Source organism: Furipterus horrens, unplaced genomic scaffold, assembly GCF_987537825.1.
Source record: "Furipterus horrens unplaced genomic scaffold, mFurHor1.1.pri manual_scaffold_10, whole genome shotgun sequence".
Lineage (NCBI taxonomy): Eukaryota > Metazoa > Chordata > Mammalia > Chiroptera > Furipteridae > Furipterus > Furipterus horrens.
In genome coordinates, this window is record NW_028327180.1 from 47,170,838 (window position 1) to 47,197,817 (window position 26,980).

The 26,980-nt window shown below is 54.0% G+C and overlaps 2 protein-coding genes across 8 annotated transcripts in view; both read left to right on the forward strand.

The window, feature by feature from the left end:
- The window catches only part of MYO9B (myosin IXB), an 81,588-nt gene extending 60,489 nt beyond the window's left edge, over positions 1–21,099 (forward strand). For 3 of the 7 annotated variants that reach the window (XM_090289891.1, XM_090289894.1, XM_090289893.1), the window contains 25 exons: positions 558–680; positions 1,530–1,610; positions 3,251–3,361; positions 4,644–4,766; positions 6,174–6,323; positions 6,407–6,573; positions 7,221–8,084; positions 8,839–8,911; positions 9,077–9,201; positions 10,658–10,791; positions 11,034–11,224; positions 12,728–12,826; positions 12,939–13,112; positions 13,225–13,266; positions 13,399–13,510; positions 14,587–14,660; positions 15,077–15,269; positions 15,394–15,522; positions 16,014–16,119; positions 16,285–16,416; positions 17,453–17,576; positions 18,063–18,110; positions 18,450–18,589; positions 19,496–19,623; positions 19,743–21,099. In XM_090289891.1, the coding sequence (XP_090146017.1) occupies positions 558–680; positions 1,530–1,610; positions 3,251–3,361; positions 4,644–4,766; positions 6,174–6,323; positions 6,407–6,573; positions 7,221–8,084; positions 8,839–8,911; positions 9,077–9,201; positions 10,658–10,791; positions 11,034–11,224; positions 12,728–12,826; positions 12,939–13,112; positions 13,225–13,266; positions 13,399–13,510; positions 14,587–14,660; positions 15,077–15,269; positions 15,394–15,522; positions 16,014–16,119; positions 16,285–16,416; positions 17,453–17,576; positions 18,063–18,110; positions 18,450–18,589; positions 19,496–19,623; positions 19,743–20,158 (4,059 nt within the window). In that variant the 3' untranslated portion in view covers positions 20,159–21,099. Of the gene's footprint in view, positions 1–557; positions 681–1,529; positions 1,611–3,250; positions 3,362–4,643; positions 4,767–6,173; positions 6,324–6,406; positions 6,574–7,220; positions 8,085–8,838; positions 8,912–9,076; positions 9,202–10,657; positions 10,792–11,033; positions 11,225–12,727; positions 12,827–12,938; positions 13,113–13,224; positions 13,267–13,398; positions 13,511–14,586; positions 14,661–15,076; positions 15,270–15,393; positions 15,523–16,013; positions 16,120–16,284; positions 16,417–17,452; positions 17,577–18,062; positions 18,111–18,449; positions 18,590–19,495; positions 19,636–19,742 lie in introns of all 7 variants that reach the window. The other 4 variants (XM_090289896.1, XM_090289897.1, XM_090289895.1 and 1 more) reach the window with 3 other exon arrangements.
- Positions 21,100–21,447: 348 nt separating this feature from the next.
- On the forward strand, positions 21,448–25,670 carry USE1 (unconventional SNARE in the ER 1). Its single transcript, XM_090289898.1, has 8 exons — positions 21,448–22,539; positions 22,824–22,873; positions 23,023–23,101; positions 23,183–23,335; positions 23,796–23,808; positions 24,278–24,305; positions 24,573–24,747; positions 24,992–25,670. Exons 1-8 carry the CDS (start codon positions 22,399–22,401, stop codon positions 25,172–25,174), a joined length of 822 nt encoding a protein of 273 aa, XP_090146024.1. The 5' UTR covers positions 21,448–22,398; the 3' UTR covers positions 25,175–25,670.
- The last annotated feature ends 1,310 nt before the right edge of the window (positions 25,671–26,980 follow it).

Here is a 26,980-nt window from a genome sequence, read left to right on the forward strand (position 1 = left end):
TGTCCTGCCTCACGTCAGGGGTCTCCAGCTGCCAGCCGCCTCCTGGGTGTCCAGGGTGAGGAGGCCCTTCATCCAGGTGGTCCCACCAGGCAGAAGCAGCCAAGACCCCAGCAGCTGGCTATGGGTAGCGTGCACCCAGGGGCTCTGTCTCATCTCCACATGCAGCATGCAGACAGATTATGAAGTTTGTAGAAGAGTAAGAACAGCCTCTAATATGGCCAGGAGAGGGGACAGTGCGAGCCCTTGTCCGCCGATGGTAAGGCATAGTCGGCAATCCTTGAGCTGCATAGTGGGAAGGCTGTGCTCCATGACCCTTGCCTTCTGGGCACTCTGGCCTCTGAAGAAGCTACAATCAGCCTTCCTGACACCAGTGCCATTCGACAGGCACAGCCCAGCTTCTGTCCTGCCAGGCCCACCTGCCCTGATTTTTGGTAGCACAGTCATAAGACCAGTACTAAGAGCTGCCCCGGGAGTGTTTTTCTGGCTCCAGAATCAATGCCTCCCAGTGCCCAATGGGGCCTCAGGAAGGCAGGCCAGACCCTATGTGTCTGTCCTAGAACCTGCTGGACTCCAAGTCCCTGAAGCTCATCATCAGTATGACCCTGCATGACCGTACCACCAAGTCGCTGCTGCACCTGCACAAGAAGAAGAAGCCCCCAAGCATCAGCGCCCAGTTCCAGGTGGGTGACCCAGCGCTCACACAGTTCAGCGAAAAGAAACTCAACACGGACAGCTGATTGTTATCCCAGGGTCCCCGACCCTGGCAGTGCTTGATAGCTAGGACTGGACCATTCGCCCAGGTGGGGGCAACCTGTGCACTATGGAATGTCGGGCAGCATTACTGGCCTCCCCCCAACCAGGTCCCAGTAGCATCCTCTAGTCACGTAACACAACCAGAAAGTCTCCAGATATTGCCAAATGCCCCAGAGGGAACAGAATTGCCCAGCACGTCATTTAACGTAACCACTGAGCTGTGTGTCCTTAGCTCATGTTTTCCCCTTTTTCCCTGGCTGCCAGGAAACGTGGGAACACGTTTTGGGGGGAGTCCAATGGCTGCTGACCCTCACCATTAGGTTTTTTCATTCCTTCACTCTTCTCAGTCTAATGAGTCTCCTGTTCCCACCTCGGCTTCTTTTGCAATTACCTCACGTCAGAGCCCCACAAATCCTTTTTGGAAACAGAAGGCCAGAGGCATAAAGCACTGCAGACGTAGTCCTTTCTGAGGCTGACACATGCTTTAAATCCCCAGTAGGAGGTCATCTGTTCCTCTCCCCACCTTCTACCTGAAGTAAAGATAAGAGCTGGGTAACCCTGGGAAGATGACAGCCCTTAGCCACAGGGACCCTGTACCTCCCTCAGGGGCTCGCCAGGGGAGCGTAGCCTCCTGTCCACATGTCCAGCTCTAACCCCACCCCATGTCCCACATCGGCACAGACTCTCCTGGTGATGCAGGCAGGCAACTTGCATCCCCTGTCACTGAGAGGCATGCACAGGGGTCTCAGCTCAGCACCCTGTTTCTCTTTCCCCAGACGTCCCTTAACAAGCTCCTGGAGGCCCTGGGCAAGGCAGAGCCCTTCTTCATCCGCTGCATCCGCTCTAATGCTGAGAAGGTGAGAGGCTCCTTCGTCTCGGGCAGGGGGCGCAGGGCAGTAAAGGCCTCAAGGAACCAAGTGTTCACATAGGTTCTGGGGCTATAAATGGAACCATGGCCAGTGGTGAGGAGTGCTGGTCAGCAGGAGGCGGCAAGGGCGGCCACAGGCAGGGGTGTCATCTGGAACATGGAGGGGCCCCAGAGAAGATTCGCTTGAGGAGGGACAGGTCTCAGGTGCTCTTCAGATATATCCCCAAGGCGGCCAGTGCACCGTGTACCTGAAGGGAGGGGCTGAGGTTGCACGGCAAGAGCACAGAGCCCGCTGCTCATCCAGAAGTTTCTTTAAAGGCAGAGAACTGGTGGGACTCTGATGGCAGGCTCAGTCCTCAATTCTAGCTTTCCAGGGGCCATTGGGACTTTGCTGGGGGCTGTTTGGGATCTAGGCTCCCTCTCTAGTACAAGTGACCTCTGGGCAGGGGACTTTAGTGGCTGTCTTCTTTCATTCCCTGGCTCTCCCCTGTTCCTGGGACGTTCCACTAACATCCAGAGCCGGCTTCTCCCTGCCAGGTGCCATGGCTTCTGTGCTCCCCTCTTCTCCCTTCCTGCCTTCCAGTGAGGGCTCAGAGAAGGTCTTTACCTCCCATTCTTCCGGCAACAGAATCTGACCCCCTCTTCTTCCATCAGGGATTCTTATTTCACCTTTGGGCAGCCAGGAAAATGCTCCATCATCACCTGCTCTGATCAGGGGCCGTGCCAGCAGATGGTTCTTTGAGGTGGGGGGCTGTCCTGTGCATTGCAGGGTATCAAGAAGCATCCCCAGCCTCCCAAGAGCCCACCAGATACTGGAAGCAGCAACCCCTTCCCTCCCGGTCATGACAAACTCCCCCTCAATGCCATTCCTTCCCCTCCGTCTACTTAAAATAACACCCGTTGGCGTGGAAGCCATGCCCCTGAGCTCCAGGCTTGAAGCCCCTGAGCCAGCACTGTTCCCAGCTCCTCCTGCCCCTCACCGCTGTAGCAGCAGGCAAATGCCTATATCCCTGTCAGCCCCAGCCTCCCCCTCCTTCTCTAGGCCTTCACCCAGCTTTCTCCACCCTCCTCAGCAATCAGCCCAGGGTCTCCTCTTCTGTGATACCTCTCACAGGGACCCCAGCAGCATCCACCCTCTTCACACATGCGTCTGGCTCCCTACCCCCAGACCATTCTCCTCTCTGTAGAATCGCCAGTACTTACTCTGGCACCTGACTCAGAGTACAAGCTCAGCACAGGTTTGGGCTGGGCCCTTAGCAAAGAACTCTTTGCAGCACATTATTGTGAATTTGGCTGTAAGGAGTGACATCTGTCTCCTTCACACCAGGGATTAGGACAGGTTTGGTACCAGGTTTTCTAGAAGAGATGAGTGCCCCAAGTGCTGCTACTGACTGGCCTCCTCTCTTTATTCCAAAAAGTATGTCTGGAACGAGGAAAGGCAGATCCTCAGGTGCGCACAGCACCATGCTAGGGACAGCTCCAGAGCAGCCAGGGCCCACATGTGTTCCGGACCATGTCCACGTCTGGAATCCCGCAGGACCCTGCCCTACAGCTCCCCATCCCCGGCCACCCACAGACGTGGGCATCTGGCCACAGGCACCTGCCCTGATGGCTTGCGTCCTGTTTCAGAAAGAGCTGTGCTTCGACGATGAACTGGTGCTGCAGCAGCTGCGCTACACAGGCATGCTGGAGACTGTGCGGATCCGGCGGTCAGGCTACAGTGCCAAGTACACGTTCCAGGTAGGCCAGACATGGGCAGTTGCCGTGACATAGCGGATGGCCAAGGGCCAGCGTGAACCTGTCAGGTTACTTTACTCCACCACTTCTCCACCCAGCACTGCTGGCATTTGTACCAGATCATTCTCTGTCATAGGATGGCAGGCTTCCTCAGAAGAGATGGCTGGACCCAAGCCAAGCCTTAGGAGGATACAGAGGTGTGAAACCAAGCCAGGAAAAGGGATTTGCACAAGCAGGTCCCTGTGCAGCTCTGCCCTTTACTGAGCACCTTCTGTGATGGATGCTTTTATACCCAACTCTTCTATTCTGCTGACCAGCAGCAAGAGGGCCCTGCTTACTATTTTCCTGTTACAGAAACTGAGGCCCAGGGAAGTGATGATCTCAGAGATGGCTCCCTGGGCATTCTCGAAACACAAGGGATCATTAGTAACTTCACATTGTTGAGACCAAATTGTAAAGCAGTTTCTCAGTCATGGTACCATTGGCACATGGGGCTGAGTCATTCTCTATGGTAGAACCACCCTGTGCAGGTAGGGTGCTAAGCAGCATTCCTGGCCTCCACCCACTTAATGCCAATAGCACATTCACCCTGTGCCCTCAGGTTGTAACAACAGAGTGTCTCTAGACATCGCCAAATGTCCCCGTGGGGCCACATGGCCCGGGTTGAGATCCCAGGCTTGTAACGGGAGCTGGCACCAGCTGTGTGGTACTTGAGTGAGCACTGGCCCCAAAGCCAGAGGTGGTAACACCTGGTCCCTGTTTAGGCTTACTCATCTGGCCTTGGGGGCGTGGCTTTACCATCACGTGCCTCTTTTTTCCTACCCACAGAGTGGAACTGTCATCTTTCTGACCCTATATAAATAGGAAAGGCAAAATTACAGGAAAGGCAGAAAGTACTAGTGTGTTTTACTAATAACTGGCCCTTAAAATATAACATAATTGTTTTCTTAAAAGGCACATACTTCCAATTGTGATCCACCCCTCTAATGAGCCATAGACTGAGCCCCACCCCAAGGATGGTCATGCACTGGGCACCCTCCCCAGCACTGCCAGCACCAAGCAGGCCCTCGTTAGCCACTCACCAACTGACTGAAAGATCCAGTGCTCTGTGTCTGTGACAGTCTTTCTTAAGGTTTAGGCAGTTTTAGAAAGCCCAAGATTTTAGCTTCATCAATACTGTTTGCCAAACCAAGTTTCAGCTTTGGAAACTCTGCTTGTTGAGGGAGTTTCCATCCTTCTTGGTGGCGCTTACTCAAATTCTCTCTTCTCGGCCAAAATCACCCAGGATTTCACAGAGCAGTTCCAGGTGCTGCTGCCCAAGAACACCCAACCCTGTCGGGAGGTCATCTCTGCCCTGCTGGAGAAGATGGACATCGACAAGAGGAACTACCAGATCGGGAAGACCAAGGTCAGCATCCCCCCAACCAAGGCTGGCTGTGAACCTGTGCCCCGCCCTCTGTCATATATAGGGTCCCCTCCACTGAAATAGAAGGGGCTCTGCTGAGAAAGTGTGTTTCTTGGGACCCAGCACATTATTTCTTCCTGGAAGGCAGAGGGTGGACCTAGCAGCAGGGGTTCAGACATCAGGCCTGTCTCCGGTTTCCCTCACATGTAGGTTATAAATGATCACATCATTCAACAGGGTGTTCAGCTGCCGGGCAGTAACCATTGTCATGTCTGGCAGATTTCCTTCACTCATCTTCCCTCCAGAAATCGTCTCCCACCTCAGGGTGTGTGTTGGTTGCTTCTTGTCCAACAAGTGCTATGGTGAACTCCCTGTTATAACTTCACCTGATGTAAAAAATCCCTTCATGGTTCCTCAACACATGTGAACCAGTAATTCCACTCCTAGATATTGACCCAAAAGAACTTAAACAGGTATTCAAACATATTCTGGTATACACATGTTCATAGCAGCGTTAGTCACAGTTGCCAAAAGGTAGAAACAGCCCAAGGATCCGGGAGCTGATGAATGTATGAACAAAATGTGGTCCATCCACACAGTGGAATATTACTCACTCAGCCCTGATTCAAAGATAAACCTTGAAAACACTACACTGAGTGGAAGAAGGCAGACACTGAAGGCCATATGGTTTGTGACTCTATTTAAATAAAACACCTAGGAAAAGCAAATCCACAAAGACAAAAGGCAGATTAGTGGTTGCCAGGGTCAGAGGAGGAATGGGAAGTGACAGCTCACTGGGGCAGGGTCTTCTTTGGGGGTGATGGAATGTTCTGGAACTAGGTAGAGGTGATGGTTGCGTAACACTGCGAATGTTCAAGATGCCGCTGAATTGTTTAAGCAGTTAATTTTATGTTACGTGAATTGCATCTCAATACATTTTAAAAAACACTTCCTGCCCTGACTGGTGTGGCTTAATGTGTTGGGCATCACCCTGCAAACCAAAAGGTTGCTGCTTCAATTCCTGGTCAGGGCACATGCCTGGATTATGGGCCCAGCCCCCAGTTGTGGATGTGCAGGAGGCAACCAATCAAAGCCTTGGCTGGTGTGGCTCAATGAATTGAGCACCAGCCTGCGAACCAAAGGGTCACTAGTTTGATTCCCAGTCAGGGCACATGCCTGGGTTGGAAACCAGGTCCCCAGTTAGGGGTGTGCGAGAGGCAGTAACACTTTGATGTTTCTCTCCCTCTCTTCCTCCTTCCCTTCCCCTCTCTCTAAAAACATAATCTTTTAAAAAATAAATAATAGTCCCCTTGGTCATGTCAGTCAGGACTCACTCCCAAGGTGGCTGTGCAAACCTCCTGGACTTGGGGCCAGGGACCTCACTGAGTGCTCCTCTGCCTGCACCCCCAGGTCTTCCTAAAAGAGACAGAGCGGCAGGCCCTGCAGGAAACGCTGCACCGAGAGGTTGTTAGGAAGATCCTGCTCCTGCAGAGCTGGTTCCGCACGGTGCTAGAACGCCGGCACTTCCTACAGATGAGGCAGGCAGCCACCACCATCCAGGTATCAAATGGGCCACAGGGCCCAGGTGTGAGGGCAGCCAGGGTGGTGCATCTCTGGCGCTTGAATGTCTGCTCTGCTCTCAGGCCTGCTGGCGGTCCTACCGCGTTCGACGGGCTCTGGAGAGGACACAGGCAGCCGTGTACCTTCAGGCCACGTGGAGGGGCTATCGGCATCGGCTGGCCTACCGGCGCCACAGACAGAGCATCATCCTCCTGCAGAGCCTCTGCCGGGGGTACCTGCAACGCAGGAGGTGAGTAGAACAAGGCCCTGCCCCCCAGAACGTTCCAGAAATTGACTCACCCATAAGCTGCCTGAGACATAGGTAGAGCTGTCAGAATGTCATTCTGGATGCAGGGAGGCTGAGGAGGGCCTGGTGGGAATCTAGCTGTCAGGGTACATAAGTCCCAGAGAGACATTCCAGGGCTGGTGGGTGGTGCTTACAGCAAAGCCCCAGGTCACCATCAGCTGCATTTGGTCACCACCAGGGACCCCTGCACCTGCCCACCCCAGGCCTGTCCGTGGAGCACCTGAATTCAGAGGGGGAGGGTTCAGTTCAGGCCACTCACACATGGAGCTTGGGTGTCCGCCAGGCCAAGGACCCCAAAGGAATTCAGGGGTTTCTTAACATGCAACTGACCTAATAAAGGTACCCCTGAACCAGCCAGGCAGACCCAGGGCAGAGATGGCCACTCCTGTGTATCCCCCTTTCTGCCTTTCTGGAACCATCTGAGAGCCAGGGACCATGCCTAGGCACACACATGCCCCTACCACCCACAAGTAGCAGCAGGGCCCCACCAGAGCATGTCTCAGGCCCCCAACAGCCTGGATGGATTCTGGGGTCTGCAGGTACATTTGTTCCTGAACCGCCCCCACCCCTTTTAACTCTCCTCACACCAGCTTCCAGCAGATGGTTGCAGAGAAGCAGAAGGCGGAAGAGAAGGAGAGGGAAGCCCAGCAAGCCTCAAGGGAAGAAACTGCAGCAGGGAGGCCGGGTCTAGAACCACCGGAAGAGAGTGAGCATTCAACACTGGAGCCTGAGCTGAGGCCGAGCCGTGAGCCCCCTCCAGAGAGCTTCCACATTGAGAAGGAGGGCCCTGGCACAGAGAAGGTTCCCTCACCCCAGAAAAATGCCACTGAAAGTCATGAGAAAGTACCCAGCAGCCGGGAGAAGCGCGAGTCTCGGCGGCAGAGAGGACTTGAGCACGTGGAACTCCAGAATAAACACATCCAGTCTTACAAAGACGAGAATGCCCTTGGAGAACCTTCTGGAAGGGTTGCCCCAGAACAGGAGGGGCGTCTACCCCAAGACAGAAGGGAGAGCAAAGATGAAGCCCCCGCAGGCATGGGGACAGATATGGAGAACTTTGCTCCTGAAAATCAGCCTGAGGGACTACTGCATGCCATGCCAGTGTGCCATGTCCCCAGAGAAACCCCGCAGGTACCCCAAGACTTCACGGAACAGCCCATCAGCCTGGCTCTGGACATCAGAGTCAGCACACCAGCCCCCAGCACCACCCCTGAGAGTCTCCAGGACAACAGCAAGTTGAGTGGTGGCCCGAGGGCACAGGACAGTCCTGAGAGCCCCGGAGGCTCCACCCAGATTCAGCGGTACCGGGACCTGGCCTCCGAGCGGTTGGCCAATGCTGTGGAGCTGTGGCGGGGCAAGAACTTGACCTCGGCCAGCCCCAGCGCTATGCTGAGCCAGTCCCTGGACCTTAGTGAGCGACACCGGGCCATGGGGGTTTCCCTCACACCCACAGAGTAAGCCCCATGCCCTGCTTTGTCTGAGCACAGTGGGCGGGTAGAGCAGGGGACTCAGTCAAAAGCCTGGCAGCAAGACCGGCTTCACACAACGGCACCTGGGGCCGGCTTGTTCTCTGGGTGGGGCCTCCCTATGCACTGTACAGTGCCAGTGTCCCTAAAACATGTGAGCAGCTCATGTTCAAGTGCTGACACCAGATGCGTGGGGCACTGAGGAAGGAGGGGTGAGGTCTCTGCCCAAGGCCGCCGTGCTGGGGCCTGATGGAACCCTGAACCCTGGGGTCCCCTACTGAAACAAGCTGTGTTCACTCAGAAAGCACCTGGCCTCTTGGGAGGAGGCCCCTCTGGTCCAGGGCCCCACTCGCTTACCCTGTCCCACCTGGGCCTCAGTTTCCTCATCAGTGAATGAGGGTGATTACACTCGCTTAGGAGCTGGAGGAAAAGCCCCACCTTTCGACTCACCCTGCCTGACCTTGATTTAGCTAAATATCAGTGACTTCAAGTACCACATCCTTGTTCCGGAGGCCCACTTGGCCAAAGGAAAGAAGGTGAAGGTGGACACAGGCGTCTGTGAGGGCCAGCACCAGGGGCTAGCTCCCTGTCTGCGTGTCCCGTGCACTGCGGGGTGCAGAGCAGTGTCCCTCTCTAGTCTCCGCCCACAAGATGCCAGTAGAATTACCCTCCAATTTTAAAAACCAGAAACATACTCAAATGCTTTCTTGTCGATAAAAGCCACATTTCTGTGATGTCACAGGGAAAGGCGCGTTTCATTATCCACCAGTGATGTCTCCAAGCTCCTCCCAGCCCTGGCCCAGGCCAAGACCCAGGTAAAACTTCAGACTGCAGCCCTCTCCCTGCAGGGTCCAGGCTTGCCTCCTCCCCAAAGGGCAGCTTCGGGGGAGTTGGTGAGCAGAGCACAGTGAGGCGGAGACCCCTGGCTTTCCTCCAGCAAGGCTACCTGCCTTTGCTTACCCGGTCTCATTCTCTCTCAGCCTCCGTCAGAAAGCGTGGATGGTGAGCCCAGCACAAAGAAGCTGGCCATCCAGAAGAAGAAGTCAGGCGACACGTCTACTGGCATAGATTCAGGGCTGTCCACAGGCCCCCAGGCTGACTCCAAGTGAGTGTGGGGTTAGGGGATGGGCTCAGGCCACCACTTTAGAGGGGTCTGGTCTCCTAAACAACAGCATTTACAAAGCTGAGTCAGGCAGATGCTGGCTCAGCAGCAGTTCTGTAGCAAGAGGCCCTCATGGAGCCCAGGTCCTGGCAGCATCAGGGTGAAACGATCCTACTATAGCCTGGAGCCCATCTGTCTTACCTGCTCTGGGTCCAGACAGATGGGTTCCGTTTGGCTTTTTATGGAATCAGAACCAGCTGCCCCATCCCTACCTCCAGCACCTCCTGGGTCCTCGGGTAGGAAATCTAGGCCAAGGCTCTGTCCCTAGAAGCTCCTCCCCAAATGCTACGGATGGTTCCATCCCAGAGCGCAGAGAGTGTGGGCTACAGAACAGGGGAACTCTGATCCAAAGAGGCTGAGAAAGGTAGAGAACAGGCTCTAGTGGGAGGCAGGATCACCCACTGTGAAGAGACCCACCACCAAAGCAAAGAACCACCAATAGGGTGGCTTCCCACAACAGAAACTTAATTCTCTCACAGCATGGAGGCCAAAAGTCCAAAATCCAGATGTCACAGGGGCCCCTGGGAAGCCGCTTTCCTGCCTCTTCCAGCTTCTAGGGACTTCAGGTGTCCTTGGCTTATGACTACATTGGTTCAGTTTCTGCCTCCATCACCACATGGCCTTCTCTCTCCTGTGCCATCTCTTTCTGTCTCATAAGGAGACATTGTTGGATGTAGGGCCTATCTGGGAAATCCAGATGATCTCATGTTGAGGTGTTTCACTTAGTGTCTTAGTCCATTCAGGTCAGTATAATAAAATACCACAGACTGAGCAGCTTAAACAACAGGCATTTAGCTCTCGCTGTTCTGGAGGCTGGAAGTCCAAGATCAAGGGTGCCAAGCAAATTTGGTGTTTGGTGAGAACCTGCTTCCTGGTTCATAAATGGCATCTTCTCTGTGTCCTCACATGGCAAACTCTCTGGTGTCTCTTATAAGGGCACTAATCCTAAGGGCACTAATCCCATTCCTGAGGGTCCCACCCTCGAAACCTAATCACCTCCCAGAGGCCCTGCCTCCTGATACCACCACATTGGGGGTTAGGCTTTAGCATATCATTTCTTTTTTTTTTTTTTTTTTTTTTTTGTCCATAACCAAAACTTTATTGAAAAACTGACACCAAAACAGATCGCTGTTGTATATTTACAAAACATACAAGGACAGGGAATGGTTTTATTTATTTTTTTATATGAAAATGGGGCCAGCATCTGCTCCACATCTTGCCTTTTCATCTGACTCCTCCATCATTTCACGAAAGTTGACCTTATTTTTAGTAGCATACAGTTCTATTGATAACAAAGAAAAGGGTTATTTATCTCTTTCTGGTAAGATGACCCTTTCTTTGACCTCATCTGTTTTCATTTCCTGAGGCTTAAACAGAACCCCTTTATTTTCTCCTTTAGGTCCACATTTAAGAGACTTTTCCTGCATAAGAACAAGGAGAAAAAGTACAGCCTGGAGGGCACGGAGGAGACAGAGAACTTGGTCTCCGGGCAAGGTGTGCTAGAAGCCACCTCCATGAAAAAGAATCTAGAAGGTTGGTCACCCACAACTTCTGGGATGGACAGCAGAGCCACTGGGGCCCCTGGGGATATCCATCCACAGGTGGGGCCTTGGTCAAACAGCCTCAGGGTTGATTTTCTGCCACTGGAGGCACTTCCCGGTTGTGGACCCCTTTAGAGCAGTAAGGGGTCCTGGCTCTCTGTGTATGTGACCATGCCTCAAGAGGCTGACCAGTATTCTCCCCCAGACCCACCAGCTGCTCCTTCTCCCCATCAGCCCCGTCCAGCCACCAGCACCGCCACACCACGGGTGAGAAGCACACCAAGGAGCCAGGAGGGAAAGGGAAGAAAAACCGAAACCTCAAGATTGGCAGAATCACAGTGTCAGAGAAGTGGCGTGAGTCAGTGTTCCGCAAGATCACCAATGCCAACGAGCTCAAGTACCTGGACGAGTTTCTGCTCAACAAGGTAGGCCAGTGAGGGATTGGGAGTCAGGTGCAAGGGACACACACGGGGTGGGGGCATGTGCACAGGCTCAGATCTGGGCCTCGCCGGAAGAACTGTCACCACCCAGCAAAGTTTTCTGAGCCACCTTAGCAGGCCAGAAACAGGTGCACAGTCCTAACACACAGAAAATGATGCTTGTTCCTAAGTTTGACATCAGCTCGTTTTCTATAAAACCTGGCCTGGGCTCACAGAAGACCACTTGTAACTTACATTCCTCTTGGTTGGCACAGATACAGTTGTCCCTCAGTATCCAAAGGGAATTGGTTCCAGGACCCCTGTAAATAGCAAAATCTGTAGGTGCTCAAGTCCCTTATATTTGCACATAGGCTACAGCAGGTGTGCCTACACATCACTTTACTCATGGGGATTCAGCGGAGTGCTCAGCGTGCAGCAATTTCAAGTTTCACTTTTTGGAGCTTTCTGAGATTTTAAATCTGCGTATGCAAAACCCACAGATATAGAGAACCAACTGTATTTAAACTTTGCTGCAAAATGCCTATGAGTCTCATTAGGGGGCTGTGCACAACGTGCGGAACCACGTTACAATCCAAAGCGTCTGATTCTCAGGCGAGCCTGTCCCGAGAGCCTTGGCGAGGGGTTGTAGCCTGGGCTGGAGTTGTCTCATGTGTGCACATGTGCAGACATGGGCATTGGGTACCCAGCAGGTACATTGTATCCTGTGGTTCCAGCCCAGGAAGTTTGAAATCTGCAGTTAGAAGACTCTTCATCTGTTGTATTACGGTGACCCTTGGGGGCAGTTGTCCCATTTGTTCGCACACATGAGGGAACAGAAACACAGAGATTCAGAATAACCTCTGGGCAGGACTCACCTACATCCTCTAGGTCCAGCAGGCTCACTGTGGCCCAGTCATGGCCCTGAACTACTTTTTTTATTTAGAATAAACTTTTACAAAACACATTGGGTCTTGTAGGTGATCCTGATTAAGCACTTACCTCTGCAGCTGCGGTAAATAAGCCATAGCCTCAGGTGTTCACAGCTCCAGCTGTGGACAGTCCCACAGCAGACAGAACAGGATTTGGACACTTCTAAGAGGGGCAGTAAGCTGACAGGGACCCTGCAAAGGATGGATGCGTCATGAAATAATCAAGCCATTCGAGGCAGCCCCGATCCTGTGGCCTGGTCAGGGATCAAGTGCTTGTGTGGCAATTCTGCCCCCAAGGAACGTTTTGCAACATCTACAAGCCTTTTTAGTTGACACAGTTGAGAAATGCTACTGGCATCTAATGGGTAGAGACCAGGAGTACTGCCCCAAATGTCAATAGTTTGAACCTGGGCTAAATAGACCAGAGAAACCAGGGTTGGCCAGAGGGTCCAGATTTTATCCTGCAAGCCCAGGGGAGCCAGGGAAGGGCTTGGGATGAGACAAAGTGATGGCCACTCAGATGCCCAGCCTGAGGAAACAGGGGGTCAGTGGGTCTCTTTCACCCTCTCTACTTCTACAGATAAATGACCTGCGTTCCCAGAAGACACCCATCGAGAGCTTATTCATCGAGGCCACAGAGAAGTTCAGGAGCAACCTCAAGACCATGTACTCTGTCCCTGTATGTGTAGCCCCTCAGCCTCAGGGGGGTCCCGGCAATCACCCAGCCTTCCCCAGGATGTATCTTGCCCCACCCCATCAGTCCAATGGGGTCACACCTTCCACCCCCACAGAATGGGAAGATCCACGTCGGCTATAAGGACCTAATGGAGAACTACCAGATTGTGGTGAGCAACCTGGCGGCCGAGTGTGGCGAGAAGGACCCCAACCTGGTCCTCAACCTCTTCCAGTCACTGCTGGATGAGTTCACCCGTGGGCACAGCAAGAATGATTTTGAGTTGCCCAAGGTGGGTCATGCCACTCTTGAGTATGGGTAGAGTGCCAGCATGGTGTGGGGGTCGGCTGGGGAAGGGGGTACCCCAGAAGCCCAGACAGACCTGCCTTTGTGCTCCCCCGCAGCAGAGCAAAGCTCAGAAGAAGAAGCGGAAGCAGGAACGTGCTGTGAGTATGAGTGTGCACATGTGAGTGTGCGCGGGTGAGCGTGTGTTTTCCCACCCAGCACTGAAGAAACCTAGCAGTGAGTGAGCAGCCCTGGCCCTGGTGCCACTCAGCGCCCTCCTCCTCGGTCCCCAGGTCCAGCAGCACAATGGGCACGTGTTCGCCAGCTACCAGGTGAGCATCCCACAGTCGTGTGAGCAGTGCCTCTCCTACATCTGGCTGATGGACAAGGCTCTGTTCTGCAGCGGTGAGTGTGCCAGAGCCCCAGACACCCACTGCACCCCCGACCCCCCACCATGCCTCCAACCCTCCACCAAACCCCTGATTACCCACTGTAACCCTTGACCCTCCACCAAATCCCCAGATTGCCCACTGTACCTCCTGACACCCTCTATACACTCTGACCCCTCACAGTGCCCCCTGACCCTGCCACCATGTTCCCAATCCCTTGCTGAGCACCATGGTCTTCACCCCATCCACATGACGATCTTTCCAGAACACTGCCCTGGCCATACCTCACCCACTCAGACCCCCACCAGAACAAGCCATCCTGTGTCCCACCTCTGGGTCTTTGTACACACTGCCTGAGCTGCTGGCCCCTCCCACGTATTCCAGTCAGTCCCCAGTCCCCACCAGCAGACCCTGAGAGATGGGCACAGCCTTCAGTCAGGTGAACAGGAGGTGGCCAAGCCAAGACTGGAGACCAGTTGGCCATGGGAGACTGGGAAGGTCTAGTAGGCCTCTGGCACTTGCATTTTCCTGCCAAGACCAGCCAGGCCCAGCTTGCTTTTCATCACAGGGTCTCCTCCTCTCCCTTGGGGCCATGGTGAGGAGCAGTCCTCCACCCCACATCTGCCATAAGTGCCTCGGCAGTTGTCACTGTGCTTGGATAAGGATATGCCCAGATGCCACCTCCTATTTATCGTAGCTAATTTCTTCTTCCTGTGCATGACACCCTGTAGTTGGGGTTTGGTATGGTTGGGAGAAACAAAAGCAATATCGCTCATACCACTGTCGCAAGCTGAATCCCCAGGGCCATCCCCTGGGAGGACTAAGGCGTGAGCCCCCTAAACCCTTGTTCCTGTCTTGCTGGCCACACTGGCTCTGAGGCCACTGACGATCACCAGCTATGAGCAGTGGCCCATACAGCCCCTCGCCTGGGAATCAGGGCAGAGATTTCTGTGGTGCAAGTTTAGAATTCAGTTGGCGGGTTCTCCCACCCCCACCCCACCCTGGCCATTGGGACAGAGCCATAGGAGCCTAGTCCCTGATACTCCACCTATGACCACTCTCCCCCCCCCAACCCCCACCATGACCTCCTAGTGTGCAAGATGACCTGCCACAAGAAGTGCATGCACAAGATTCAGACCTACTGCTCCTATCCATGTGGGAAGAAGGTGAGCACCCCCGCAGCTGGGAGCTTTCCGGAACAACACTAGGTTTGGGGCTGGGTGTGTGCAACCAAGCATGCCTGGTTCCGTCTGTGCCCCCTGGGGCTGTGTTGGACCCTAGCCCTGCTTGTCCCTCCTCCGGGTGGTGGAGGGAATCCCCCCAAACTGTGCCCACAAGGAAGGTGGGATCCCAAGCATGGGGGCGTAAGCAGGAGTTGGGACTAACTGCTCTGAGGAGACCATGGGTGCTCCTCTTAGGGAGCCCTGGCCCAGCGGCCATCAAGCTGACTTCTACAGTCCAGTGCACTCAGCAGCCTGCAGTGGAGGATGAGGGACAGAGGGACGGAGCCCACAGAGGAGGCCCAAGGGGCAGCCAGGGAGGGCAGCTAACCCAGGCTTCATCTCCACCCCTGGCATTGCAGAGCGAGCCAGGTGCTGATCCGGGCCACTTTGGTGTGTGCGTGGATAGCCTGACCAGCGACAAGGCCTCAGTGCCCATCGTATTGGAGAAGCTTCTGGAACATGTGGAAATGCATGGCCTATACACTGAGGGCCTCTACCGCAAGTCAGGAGCCGCCAACCGCACGCGGGAGCTCCGCCAGGCACTGCAGACAGGTGGGTACTAGGGCAGGTGGGGTCTGTGAACAGGTAGATATATTCCAGGCAGGTGGGCAACAGGCAGACACAAGCAGGGTTTCTGCCTGCGCTGTGCTCACCGGTCCTGCCACCCTCCCTGCAGACCCCTCGGCAGTCAAGCTGGAGAACTTCCCCATCCATGCCATCACTGGGGTGCTCAAGCAGTGGCTGAGGGAGCTGCCCGAGCCCCTTATGACCTTTGCCCAGTATGGTGACTTCCTCCGAGCCGTGGGTGAGTCCCATGATGGTGGCAAGGGAGGGCAGGTGGTTGATGTCAGGGGTCATAGCCACTAGCACACTGTGGCTAGCCAGGGAGGCAGAACCACCTAGTCATAGCTGAGAAACCAAGGCCTGAGACCTGACTGGTATAGCTCAGTGGGTTACATGTCACCCCCAAAACCAAAAGGTCACCAGTTTGATTCCTTGTCAGGGCACATGGCTGGGTTGTAGGCCAAGTCTCCAGTTGGGGGCATGTGCTAGAGACAACCGATCAATGTTTCTCTTGCAGCATTGCTGTTTCTTTCTCACTCCCTTCCCCTCTGTTTAAAAATAATAAATATAATCTTTAAAAAAAAGAAAGAAAGAAAAAAGAAACCAAGGCCTGGGTTGGGGCCGGGACCCCTCTGTGGCCCTGCATTCTTGCCCCACATGGCGGAAGGCTCTCCGGTCCTTACGGTATATTGAGATGGGGCCCATGGGCTGCTGACACCTTGGCCTTCCTAGAGCTGCCAGAGAAGCAGGAGCAGTTGGCTGCCATCTACGCCGTCCTGGAGCACCTACCAGAAGCCAATCACAACTCCTTGGAGCGGCTCATCTTCCACCTGGTCAAGCAAGTGCCCACTGCCGCTCTGTGGGATGGGGGTCCCTGTCAGGAGCCCCCACCAACCCACTCCTGGGCGGGTGTTCTCTGCTGGTTCTGCACCAGCACAGGGGCCCATATTAAGGGGTCTGGGAGGATTCCCCGGCCATCCCCTAACTGCCACTCACTGCACAGGGTGGCCCTGCTTGAGGATGTGAACCGCATGTCGCCCAGTGCGCTGGCCATCATCTTTGCGCCCTGCCTCCTGCGCTGCCCTGACAATTCAGACCCATTGACCAGCATGAAGGACGTCCTCAAGATCACCACGTGAGTGGCAAGCCAATCCCCACCACCACACATGCTCTGGGTGGCCCTGCCAGAGACCCTTCCCACTTCTTTTGAGGCTGAAGAACTAGAAAGGAGGGAAAGCCCTCAGCTCTCATCACAGGGCAGCTGCAGATGTGAAGCCAGTGTTCCCAGCTGCTGGCAGCAGATAAAAGCGCTGGTCTCCAGGTTTCTTCCTTCCCCTGAGCCATCTGCAAAAGTTCTCCAAGAGTTCCTCAAAAAAACCCAAAAGGTCGTCAGACATCAGTCACTAAGAGGGCATTGTTTAGGTGACTTGAGAAAACAAGAGCCCATCATTGTAGGTGGTTTCATGAGTCAGACATACCAAGACAGTCTGGCAGTACAGTCCCTAGGCCACGCTTGTCACAATTAATGAACAGTGACAGTCAGGCAATGAGGAGAGGAGCCTAGCCTGCCTAGCCTTTCTTCCAGCCTCTTCCAGCACAGCCTTTGCTTCTTGCTTTCTCGCATGCTTGCGGTGGTGGGGAGATTGAGTTATGACTGCTTCTCCATCCAGGCTGAGTTCTCCCGTACTGAGCTCTCCAGGTGGGGTCCCCTCTACCCCTCCACACCTGGTATTGACCACTCAGGCTGGCCCTGGCTACTGAGCAGAAGTGCTGCTGTTTAGAATGCATGTTCTGGAGCCCTTGGGCCCAGCTGCCTGCCCCCTTAGGACAAGGAGCCCAGCCTCCCTGCCCTTCATCCGTCTCTGTGAGATGGGATAATCCCCACCCTGCAGGGTGGCTGAGGGGTCAGGTCACCCCAACCCTCTACCTTCTTTCTCCTTCAAACAAGGAGGCTCACTGAGATGGGAACTCAGGCTCAGAGAGATGGAGTACATTGTCCGAGGTCACACAGCACATGAGCTAGGGTCACTGGCCCTGCCTGGTCTCTGGAAGGGTCTCTGCCTTGGCCACAGTGCCTTCTCCAGCCAGCACTTCCCTGGATGCCAGGTCCCCAGGCTGGCCATCCCTGGAGGCCATAACTGAGTGGCCCTTCCAATGGCCCTTCTCCATAGGTGCGTGGAGATGCTGATCAAGGAACAGATGAGGAAGTATAAGGTGAAAATGGAGGAGATCAGCCAGTTAGAGGCCGCCGAAAGCATTGCCTTCCGCAGACTCTCACTCCTGAGACAGAACACTGTGAGCACACGCGGGGCCTGAGCCAGGGTGTGGGTGGAATATGGCCTGGGTAGAAGTGGCCCTGTGAGCGGGCATGGGTGTCAGGGAGGGGTCTCACTTCCCTTAACAGGCACACCCCTGGCCACAGGCAACCTGGCCAGAGGCAGCTTGGTCAGGGGCCGATTCCTACCTCAACCAAACAGCCACCACTCTCTCCAGCTCATGCAGACTGCCCCTCTCAGGGCAGTGGGAAACCTGTCACCTACTTGATGGTGTTTCATCCTCCCACCCTGGTCCTGGCTGACTTGGGCCCTGCCCTTAGGGGGACTGATCCCAGAGAATGGACCCCAGAGTGGCGGTTGGGGGGATTTAAGAAGGTGGGTCCTAGACTTCCATGGGAGAACCATGTCCTTGTCCCCATGGTCAGATGTGGCTCAGTGCCCATGACACAACCAGTATCTTGGCCATGATCCTGTGTGGTCACCCTCTGTTTGTCTCTCCCCCCAGCCATGGCTTCTCAAACTGGGGTTTTCGTCTCCCTATGAGGGGGTCCTGGTATGTATGCAGTCAGTGGGCCCACCTTGCATGTGTTCAGTGCAGTGCATGTTGGGGTTCCTCTCTGTTCCCAGGGTCCTAGTAGGATAGGCCCAGTGTGTCCTAACTCTGGAAGTGCATGCTGGGGGAGTCCTGTTGCCTACTGACTACTTGTGCTGAGGACAACTAACCAGCTGTGCCTGGGTCACTGGGTCCCTGAGTGGTCCCTGGACACTAAGCCCAGCTGTCCACAGCAGAACTAACCTCCCCTGAAGCTGTGCACGCCACCCTCTCTCCACGCACAAGCACCAACCCCACCCACCTGAAGGGCCGGCCAGACCTGCTGCTGCTCTGTTACAGAACAAGAGCCCCATGGCTCGAGGAAGCAGCAGCAGCCCAGAGGAACTGGGGGTGCTGCCAGAGGAGGAGACAGCCAGCCACGATGAGGACCGGGAAAAAGAGATCCTCATCGAGCGGATCCAGTCCATCAAGGAAGAGAAGCAAGTGTTCCTCCATCCCCTTCCTTTTTTTGCACCATCTAGCCTCCATTCACTAGTCTCTCCATATGCATAGGGAACCTGGCCACTAGGGGGCCAATGGGCCAGGCTCAGTTCTGCCATCCAGCACTCACCTCGAGGAGTGCTGCTGTCCTAAAACACAGCCTGGGGCTCTGTTTAAACCCCATGCTTAACCACAGGAGACCATGGTGGCCCACAGGGGTGATGTCCAAACTTTGTCTTGAAGGTGGCCTTAGGGTGACCAGCTAATTTGTATCCAGTCGAGATGTGAGTGTGAAAGAGGGTACTCCTTAAAAATTATGGCAGGCCCTACCTGGAGTGTCTCAGTGGATTGAGCGCCGGCCTGCAAACCGAAAAGCCACTGGTTCAATTCCCAGTCAGGGCACGTGCCTGGATTGCAGACCAGGTCCCCATTTGGGGGTGTACAAGAAGCAACTGATCAATGTTTCTCATGCACATTCATGGTTCACCCCCTCCCTTCCCTTCTCTCTAAAAAATAAATAAATCTTTTTTAAAAAATAAAATAAAAATTATGCCAGGAGCACAGATGTGACCCAGAGTGCCTGGCCACCCTAGTCTTACAGAGAAAGGCGCTCCAGGCAGAGGGAACAACACATGCAAAGGTCCTAAGGTAGGAGCTTCTTACTTGCTCAGCACTGGGCCAGCTGGCTGGCTTCTCTCAGCAGTCTGACACCTTCCTGTGAGTTTTGCAGGGCCAGGGGCATTTTGAGCCAGGTATGCTTTAGGGGTTGGGGATTCTGGGGGCAGGGGATCCCATCCAGAACCAGGATGGCCTGCTCTGTCCCCTACCATCTTGGCACTTTACGTGGGGTGGTCTTCCACCATAGGAATAGCCTTGGACATGTGACACCCCCACCCCACCCACAGGGAAGACATCACCTACCGGCTGCCAGAGCTAGACCCTCGGGGCTCTGATGAGGAGAACCTGGACTCGGAGACATCAGCCAGCACCGAGAGCCTATTGGAAGAGCGGGCCGGGCGAGGGACCTCGGAAGGTCAGTATTAAGGTAGTGTCTGCTTTTTTCCTCCCACATCCACCCCCAGCAGGCCCCTGGGTGAGGGTCTGTCTGCTGGCCCTAAAGCTTCAGTAACCCTGCCATCTGTCTCTCAAAAGGGTCCCCTGCATCTGCTCTCCCCTGCCCCAGTGCACCCGCCCCAAGCCCCCTCCCCGAGGTGGCCGCCCCTCCAAGACGAAGGCCGTCGTCCTTCGTGACGGTCAGAGTGAAGACCCCCCGGCGGACCCCAATCATGCCCACAGCCAACATCAAGCTCCCACCTGGCCTACCCTCCTACCTCCCTAGCCGGGTGCCAGGTGTCCAGGAGGTTGCTGCCCCGGTGAGGCGCCGAGAGCCACCTGCCCGCCGCCCGGACCAGATACACTCTGTGTATGTAACGCCAGGTGCGCATATGCCTGTGCAGGGCACACGGGAGCCCCTGGACAAGGACGAGCAGCCACCTGGGGTTAAGCGGAGGTACTCAGACCCCCCGACCTACTGCCTGCCCCCCACCTCAGGCCAGGCCAATGGCTGATGGTCCACAGTGCCAGGGTACAAATATCTGGGATGGCCCTGTGCCAGAGCTCCAGAGCCAGCATTCAGCTGTCCGAGAAGGATCTGGAATGAAAAACTCCAAGAGCAATGTGAGGTGGGCACCGGCTCCAACTGCAGAGTCCAGGCAGGGAGAGGCCGGCCAGGGCTGAGCCCCAATGTCGCACAGATGCACCGCCCAGGGCCCCAAATCCTGGCAGGCAGCTTGGCCTCTCCCATCCTCCCTTTTGTACGGTTTTACAGTCAACTGTTACTTCGTGCCTGGTTTACATAACTTCGAACAGCCTTAACAGAAGACCAAACTTTTTTATATGTGTATCTACAAACTTTTATATTAACACCCTGCCTCACCTTTATAACCTGGACACAGACTTCAGAGCAAAACCTACATGGCCACCTCACCTCAGAGGCTCAGGCCCCACTGAGGACAGCTTGGACCAGGGATTTAGACACTTGGGGCACCTGACTGCCCTGGCCTGTCTGGGACTCGTCCTCAGGAATGGCCAGCAGCCACCTGGCCCACGTGTATTCAAAGGAGCGGTGGAGCCTTCCATGTTGATCCAGGCTGTTGGCTGAAGTGAGGACATGAGGTAGGGGGCAGCCTCCACTTAGGGTACCACAGGCCTCACATCTAGGGAGACTCAAATGTGGCCATCACTCTCCACATTCCCTGAATGGAGGAGGCTGGTGGAAACCGCCCTTGGCCCTGCGTGCCCCATATGGCAGAACAGGAACTCAGGACTGCTCCCAGGCTAGAAGTGGAAGACCAGGGTTTGCACGCCCCTATAGTGACAGCCTGGGGATCTCCAGAGTGGAGCTTTTTCTCTCTCAGGCTCCACTCACTCTGGACTCCTGGGCAGATAGCCCCCAGTCTGGGACTAGAGGCATCCTACAAACTATGTGAAATAAAGAAAAAGTGCCTGAGAGGTGTTTGCATGTGATACCTGCTCTGGGTTGGAGGAGCATGGGCCGGCAGAGCTGTCGCCTCCTCTGGGAGGACCTGCCTTGATCCTCCAGCAAACACTGCTTTTGGAATTTCATGCATACTCTACACCAAGGGAGTTGGGCCAGAGGGAGCAGAGAGTTCCTGGAGGCGCATTCAGTGAGAAGAACCTGCTGTCCTGGGATCTATCTCTCGTCACCCTGTTTCAGCATCCAGCCTATACCAGCTGGGGCCATCCAACCTGGGGGCAGCGGGGGGGGGCGGGGGGGGTGCAATGGTTGGTGGGCCTCACAGAGCCAGGAGTAACCTCCCCCCACAGACAAGCTCCCAGGCTACAAACATAAGGGTAGTTGTGGAAACTGGCTGGTAGTTGGGACCCATGAGGGTGGGCAACCAGTTGGAACTGGCTAGCAGGTAGGGAACAGTACAGAATACACATGCAGGAAAGTTAGAGGGGGTTTGTCCAAGATTACACACTGGAATGGGGTGTGGCTGGGATTCAAAACCTGCTGGGTCCGCCTCTGGAGCCTCCCTTGATTGACTTGGGTTTGGTCTCATCCATTGTATCCTGTGAAGGGCACACAGGTGGCCTGAGGGCTGGGAAGATGAGAGGGTTGCATTCCAGGGTCGTCCCTGTGAAGCCTCCATCTTCACTCTGTCTGCTTCAGGAGGGGCTTGCTTGCAGGACAGGCTTTGGTTCTCTGGGAAGTCTGGTGGTTTCTTTCCATGGGGGCCTGAGCCCTAGGTGCGACCCCACCCCATCTCTCCTTCCAAGAGCTAACCAGCGTCCCCACTGAGGCAGACACTGCCCTACTCCTCATTTCCCAAAGGAGAAAACGCCAAGAAAGGGCGGGAGGGTTGAGTCAGGGCTGGGACCCAGAGGTTCATAACTGCGTAAGTTTGAATGGGCCCCCAGGCCATAGATTTCGATGTCCAAGGCCATGACCTCTCCGCCCCCAAAAACTTAGGGAAGGCTGCCTGGATGTGGGAGGGTTCAGTGTGGAAAGAAGTCTGCCAGGAACGAGTGTGATGGAGGTATTTTGAGCAGGAGGAAGGAATAGGCATGGGACGCGTTGCACGTATGCCTGACATCGAAGGACGGGGTTCCCTCAATCCTTCATGAAGGGTTAAGATACGAGGAAAGCAGGCGATTTGGCCCTGAATAAGTATGGACGGGATAGCCTCTTCTGGAAACATTATTCCCGCCCTAAAGCTGGGACAGTGAACAAGAAGGGTACGTCCTCCCGGAAGTCAAGTGGAAGCACTTCCGCCCTGTCAAGATGGCGCCGGCGGAAGGGGCGGGGTACCAGCACTTGGTGATGGCCGCGTCGAGGCTGGAGTTGAATCTGGTGCGGCTGCTGTGCCGCTGCGAGGCGATGGCTGCAGAGAAGCGGGACCCGGACGAGTGGCGACTGGAGAAGGTGAGAGAGCCTGCACTGCCGCGAAGATCTCGACTCCCGTAGGGTGGTGCCCGGGACTCGCAGCGGACACCCCAACTCCACCACCCGCTCTGGTCACGCCCCTTCGGTGGGCTCTGCCGCGTCTACTCTCGCCCCTGGGGCTCAGCAGGCCCCACCTCCTTGACATTGGCCCCTCCCGCTTTTCCAGTCCCGCCGGGTCCTAGCCCCAACCCCTCTTGACCGACCCCTTCAAGCAAGATGGGGAAGATGGGGTTACCCGGTTGATACCCACTTTTCCTCCCCAGTACGTGGGAGCCCTCGAGGATATGCTGCAGGCCCTGAAAGCCCAGGCGATGTAAGTGCAGACAACCAGAGGGACTTCAAATCCGGGGTGTGGGGTGTAGAGGCCACGGGCGCAGGTTCTGTGGGGGACTCCTAGGCTTGGACTCTTCCCTGAATTGGGGACAGCGAACAGATATTCTTTTTCCACGTCTTGCCATCCAGGAGGCCGGTTCCTGAGGTGATCAATGAATATTCCCGTAAAGTTGACTTTCTGAAGGGGATGCTGCAGGCGGAGAAGCTGGTGAGAACAGGAGCCTCTTCCTCAACAACCCCAGCCCTCATTAGGCTCTCCTGAGTACCCAGGACCCTCCTTCTTCTGTAGACCTCTTCCTCAGAGAAGGCACTAGCCAACCAGTTGCTGGCCCCTGGCCGTGTGCCAACCACAGCAAGGGAGCGGGTACCTGCCACCAAGACGGTACATCTGCAGTCACGGTCACGATACACCAGCGAGATGCGGAGTGAGCTGCTAGGCGTGGTATGGCTCCCTCCCTGGTCCTTGGGAACCCTTCAGTCAGGGACAGGAGTTCAGTGCCTGGGGATGGTCAGAACAACAAATACTATCAGGTGCAGGGACCCAAGGGGGCCTCTGCCCAGGCCATAAAACAGGGCTTCCCAACAGAGGGGCACTCTGGCCAGGACTTTGCTAGAGGAATAGGAGTTTGTTTGGTACAAGGCAAAAGTGGCACATGTCTGATTAAGCCACAGTTATCCCTGTGCAAGGTTTGGCTTCTGGCTTGCCACTTGCCATATGCTACAGATTGGCAAGATATTTTCATCTGTAAAATGGGATGACAGGTGCCTTTCTGAGCACTTTACATAGATCAGCTAAACCATTCAAAATATGAGCTGTTGTCATTGCCAGTTTATAGATGAGTAAGGTTGCAGGACTAGTCCAAGGCCCTGATTAAGGGTACAGGGGTTCTGAGAGCAGAAAGGACAGTTTGGGGGGCATGACAAGGTAGGTGACTTCCTGCCTGTCCTTTTTTCCACAGGACTCTACTAGAGGTGAGTAGCCCTGAGAAGAACAGGACTCAAGTCCCAACTGCCTGGGTCATGACATGTGTCCTTGCAGTTCCCCATCCCTTGTGCCTCATCTGGCTCCCACAGGGTCGTTCACAGTCCAGGGAGTCACCCTGGGGGCACTACCAAGTCACGTCTGGGGGGGACAGCTGGGACAGAGGAGGTAGTCTGCAGAAGAAACAGGAAGGAGGGACCTGTGGCCAGCGGAAACCCTTCCAGATCACAATGAGGAAAACATCCCAGACAAGAAGACGTTTGAGCTAGAGCTTTGAAGCATGATCGGTTGGGAATGGGACTATTGAGTAGTAGACCCACCCCCCAGTAATTAGTGGTCAAGAAGCTAGAACACAGAAAACCAATCCTCTCCTCCTTTCTGGTTGGTCTGTTCCTCTTCCAGACCCCAAGCTGGATGTGAGGAAGAGAACGTGAGTATCTTCAGCCCTTGGGCAGTATTGGGGGGAAGGAGGGCTGGACAAACCTTGGACCACTGAAGAGTCGCCACAAGTGTCTAAATCCAACATAAGACACCACTTCTGGGAATGCTTTACCCAGAAGCCAAAGGACATAAGAGGAAAACTGAGCCCCACATACAGCAGTGGCTGCAGCCATAACCTCTGGGTTCCCTGGGAACATGTTTGTCTCTTCCCCTCCCCCACCCTCATGTCCACCTGTCCACTTCTGTGTGAGGTCAGTGGGGTGGCAGGGCCCAGGCCAGGGGATGAGAAGCAGTCGGCAGCTGAGCTAGACCTCGTCCTGCAACAACAACAGAACCTCCAGGAGAAACTGGCAGAAGAAATGTTAGGCCTCGCCCGGAGCCTTAAGACCAACACACTGGCTGCCCAGAGTGTCATCAAGAAAGACAACCAGGTATGAGGACTATGGGAGCTCCACAGCTTCTGCCCTGGGCATCAGAGAAGGTTTCCCAGTAGAGGGGCATTGTGGCTGGGACTTTGCTAGATAAATAGGAGTTTAGTAGAAGGCAAAAATGGCATTTCCAGCAGAGGAAACAGCACCAGCAAGGGTCAAGAGGCGCTGACTTGCCCCAGGGCAATAGGGAGAGAGACCACACTTGACCCCAGTCCTGTTGATACTCTCCCCACCTCACCCACAGACCCTGTCACACTCACTCAAGATGGCTGACCAGAACCTAGAGAAGCTGAAGACAGAATCAGAGAGACTGGAGCAGCACGCTCAGAAATCAGTCAACTGGCTGCTTTGGGCCATGCTTATCATTGTCTGCTTCATTTTTATCAGCATGATCCTCTTCATCCGTATCATGCCCAAACTAAAATAAAGACCTGGCCCAGCTAACCCCATTTGTCCTCTATCTTCCCTTCACCCCTGCCCAGAGGTGCCCTTTGGGGCATCAGTGCTGGCCCTTCTTGCAGTTGAAGGTGATAATTTAGGGTCAGTGCTCAGCATAGCCTAAACTCTTAGGACATTGCAGATGCTTCACACAGTCATTCAGCAAACAAAGAAGGGTTGGTGGAGACCCTGCCCAGCTCAGGCCATAGTCTAATCATTTTACACCAGAACTGGAGGACACTGGAGATGGGACTCTGGAAGGGATCATGAGTGGGAGTCCAGGGTAACAGTGGGTCCTGGCCTCTGCCCACCACCACTTCATACTTTGGGGGCAAACCTGTGAAGATGATAATCAAGGCAGCTCAGTGAGGAGGGTAGACTGGTGCACAGGAAGTGTCTGTTTCAGACCCTTGAAAGCATGAGCAGGCACTGTGGAACACTCATGGAGGTGCCCACATGAAGCCGCATCAACACAGGTGCGAAACTATCAGTGCTTTTTAGAAGCTCTAGTGACAGCTTTTCAAAAATGGATCATGAAAGAGGCTCATGCCTGAGACCCAGGAGTGGCTCAGTATTAAGGAGCCTGTTAATAGCCACATAATGCTTCAGGAAACAAAGGCATAGAGGAGACAGGGTGAAATGGTACCTTGTACTATTGCTGAACAGTACAAAGATTTGTTACTCAAAGTCTTAATACTAAATGAAGAAGAAATGGATTTTTTCCTCATTTAACTGAAAAACCTCAAGCCAAAGGCAGCATTAAGTTTAATGGACAAATACTGAAAGTTCTACCGTCCGAATGAGGAGGTGGGGAATACCCATGGCCCACCCACCTTCCCCAATGATTTAACATTGTCTGGAGGTGTTCTTCAATATAACTAGACAAGAAAACACATGAGACTGAAAAATGAAAAAAGAGGCAAAATAGTTGCAGTTGACATGACTGTATGGGAGACCCAAACAAACTAAAAAGCTATGTTATTTTTTTATTTTTTCTTCTTTTTCTAATTTATTTTTTATTGAATTTATTGGGGTGACATTGGTTAATAAAATTATATAGGTTTCAGGGGCACAATTCTATAATACATCATCTGTATATCGTATTGTGTGTTCGCTACTCCAAGTCAAGTCTCCATCACTATTTTACTCTGGCTGGCATGGCTCACTTGGCTGGGCCTCATCCTGCAAAGAGAAAGGTCGCCGGTTTGATTCCTGGTCAGGACACATGCCTGAGTTGTGGGACTCATTCCCAGTTGGGGTGTGTGCGAGATGCCACAGATCCATCTCACATCTGTTTCTCTCCCTCTATCCCTCCCTTCCCTTCTCTCTAAAAAATAAATACAATCTTTTAAAAATAAATAAAAAGCTATTTTAATGAGAGAATTCAACAAACTAGCAAGAGACTTAATGAACATTTAAATTAGTTTCCCATGTGCAAAAATATAACTTCAAAATATATTGAAAGATCCCATTTATAATGGCAACAACGTAGATACTCTACCTGGTTAAACTAACTTCCGTGATATAAGACCTGCTAAAAATCAACAAGACAAAAATTTGCAGGAAATGAACAGGAAGAGAAATACAAATGGTTTCTAAAATTTTCACTCACTAGGTTAGTGAGACTTAAAACAGCAAATACATTTGTGGGAAATCATGATAACATCGGGGTTGCAAAGGTTTTGGGAAAACTAACGTTTCTTTCACTGCTGATCAGATCATCAACAGCACAGCCTCACTGAAGAACAACTTGACAGTGTGTTTCCAAATTAAAATACAGAGCTAGGTCCCTTTG

Bases quoted from the DNA above. Each gene is read 5' to 3' on its own strand.
- USE1 (XM_090289898.1), top strand. From the start codon at position 22,399: ATGGCGCCGGCGGAAGGGGCGGGGTACCAGCACTTGGTGATGGCCGCG. The intron at 24,306-24,572 runs GTGAGTATCTTC...GTGTGAGGTCAG, and splicing joins CTGGATGTGAGGAAGAGAAC to TGGGGTGGCAGGGCCCAGGC. The intron at 24,748-24,991 runs GTATGAGGACTA...CCTCACCCACAG, and splicing joins TCATCAAGAAAGACAACCAG to ACCCTGTCACACTCACTCAA.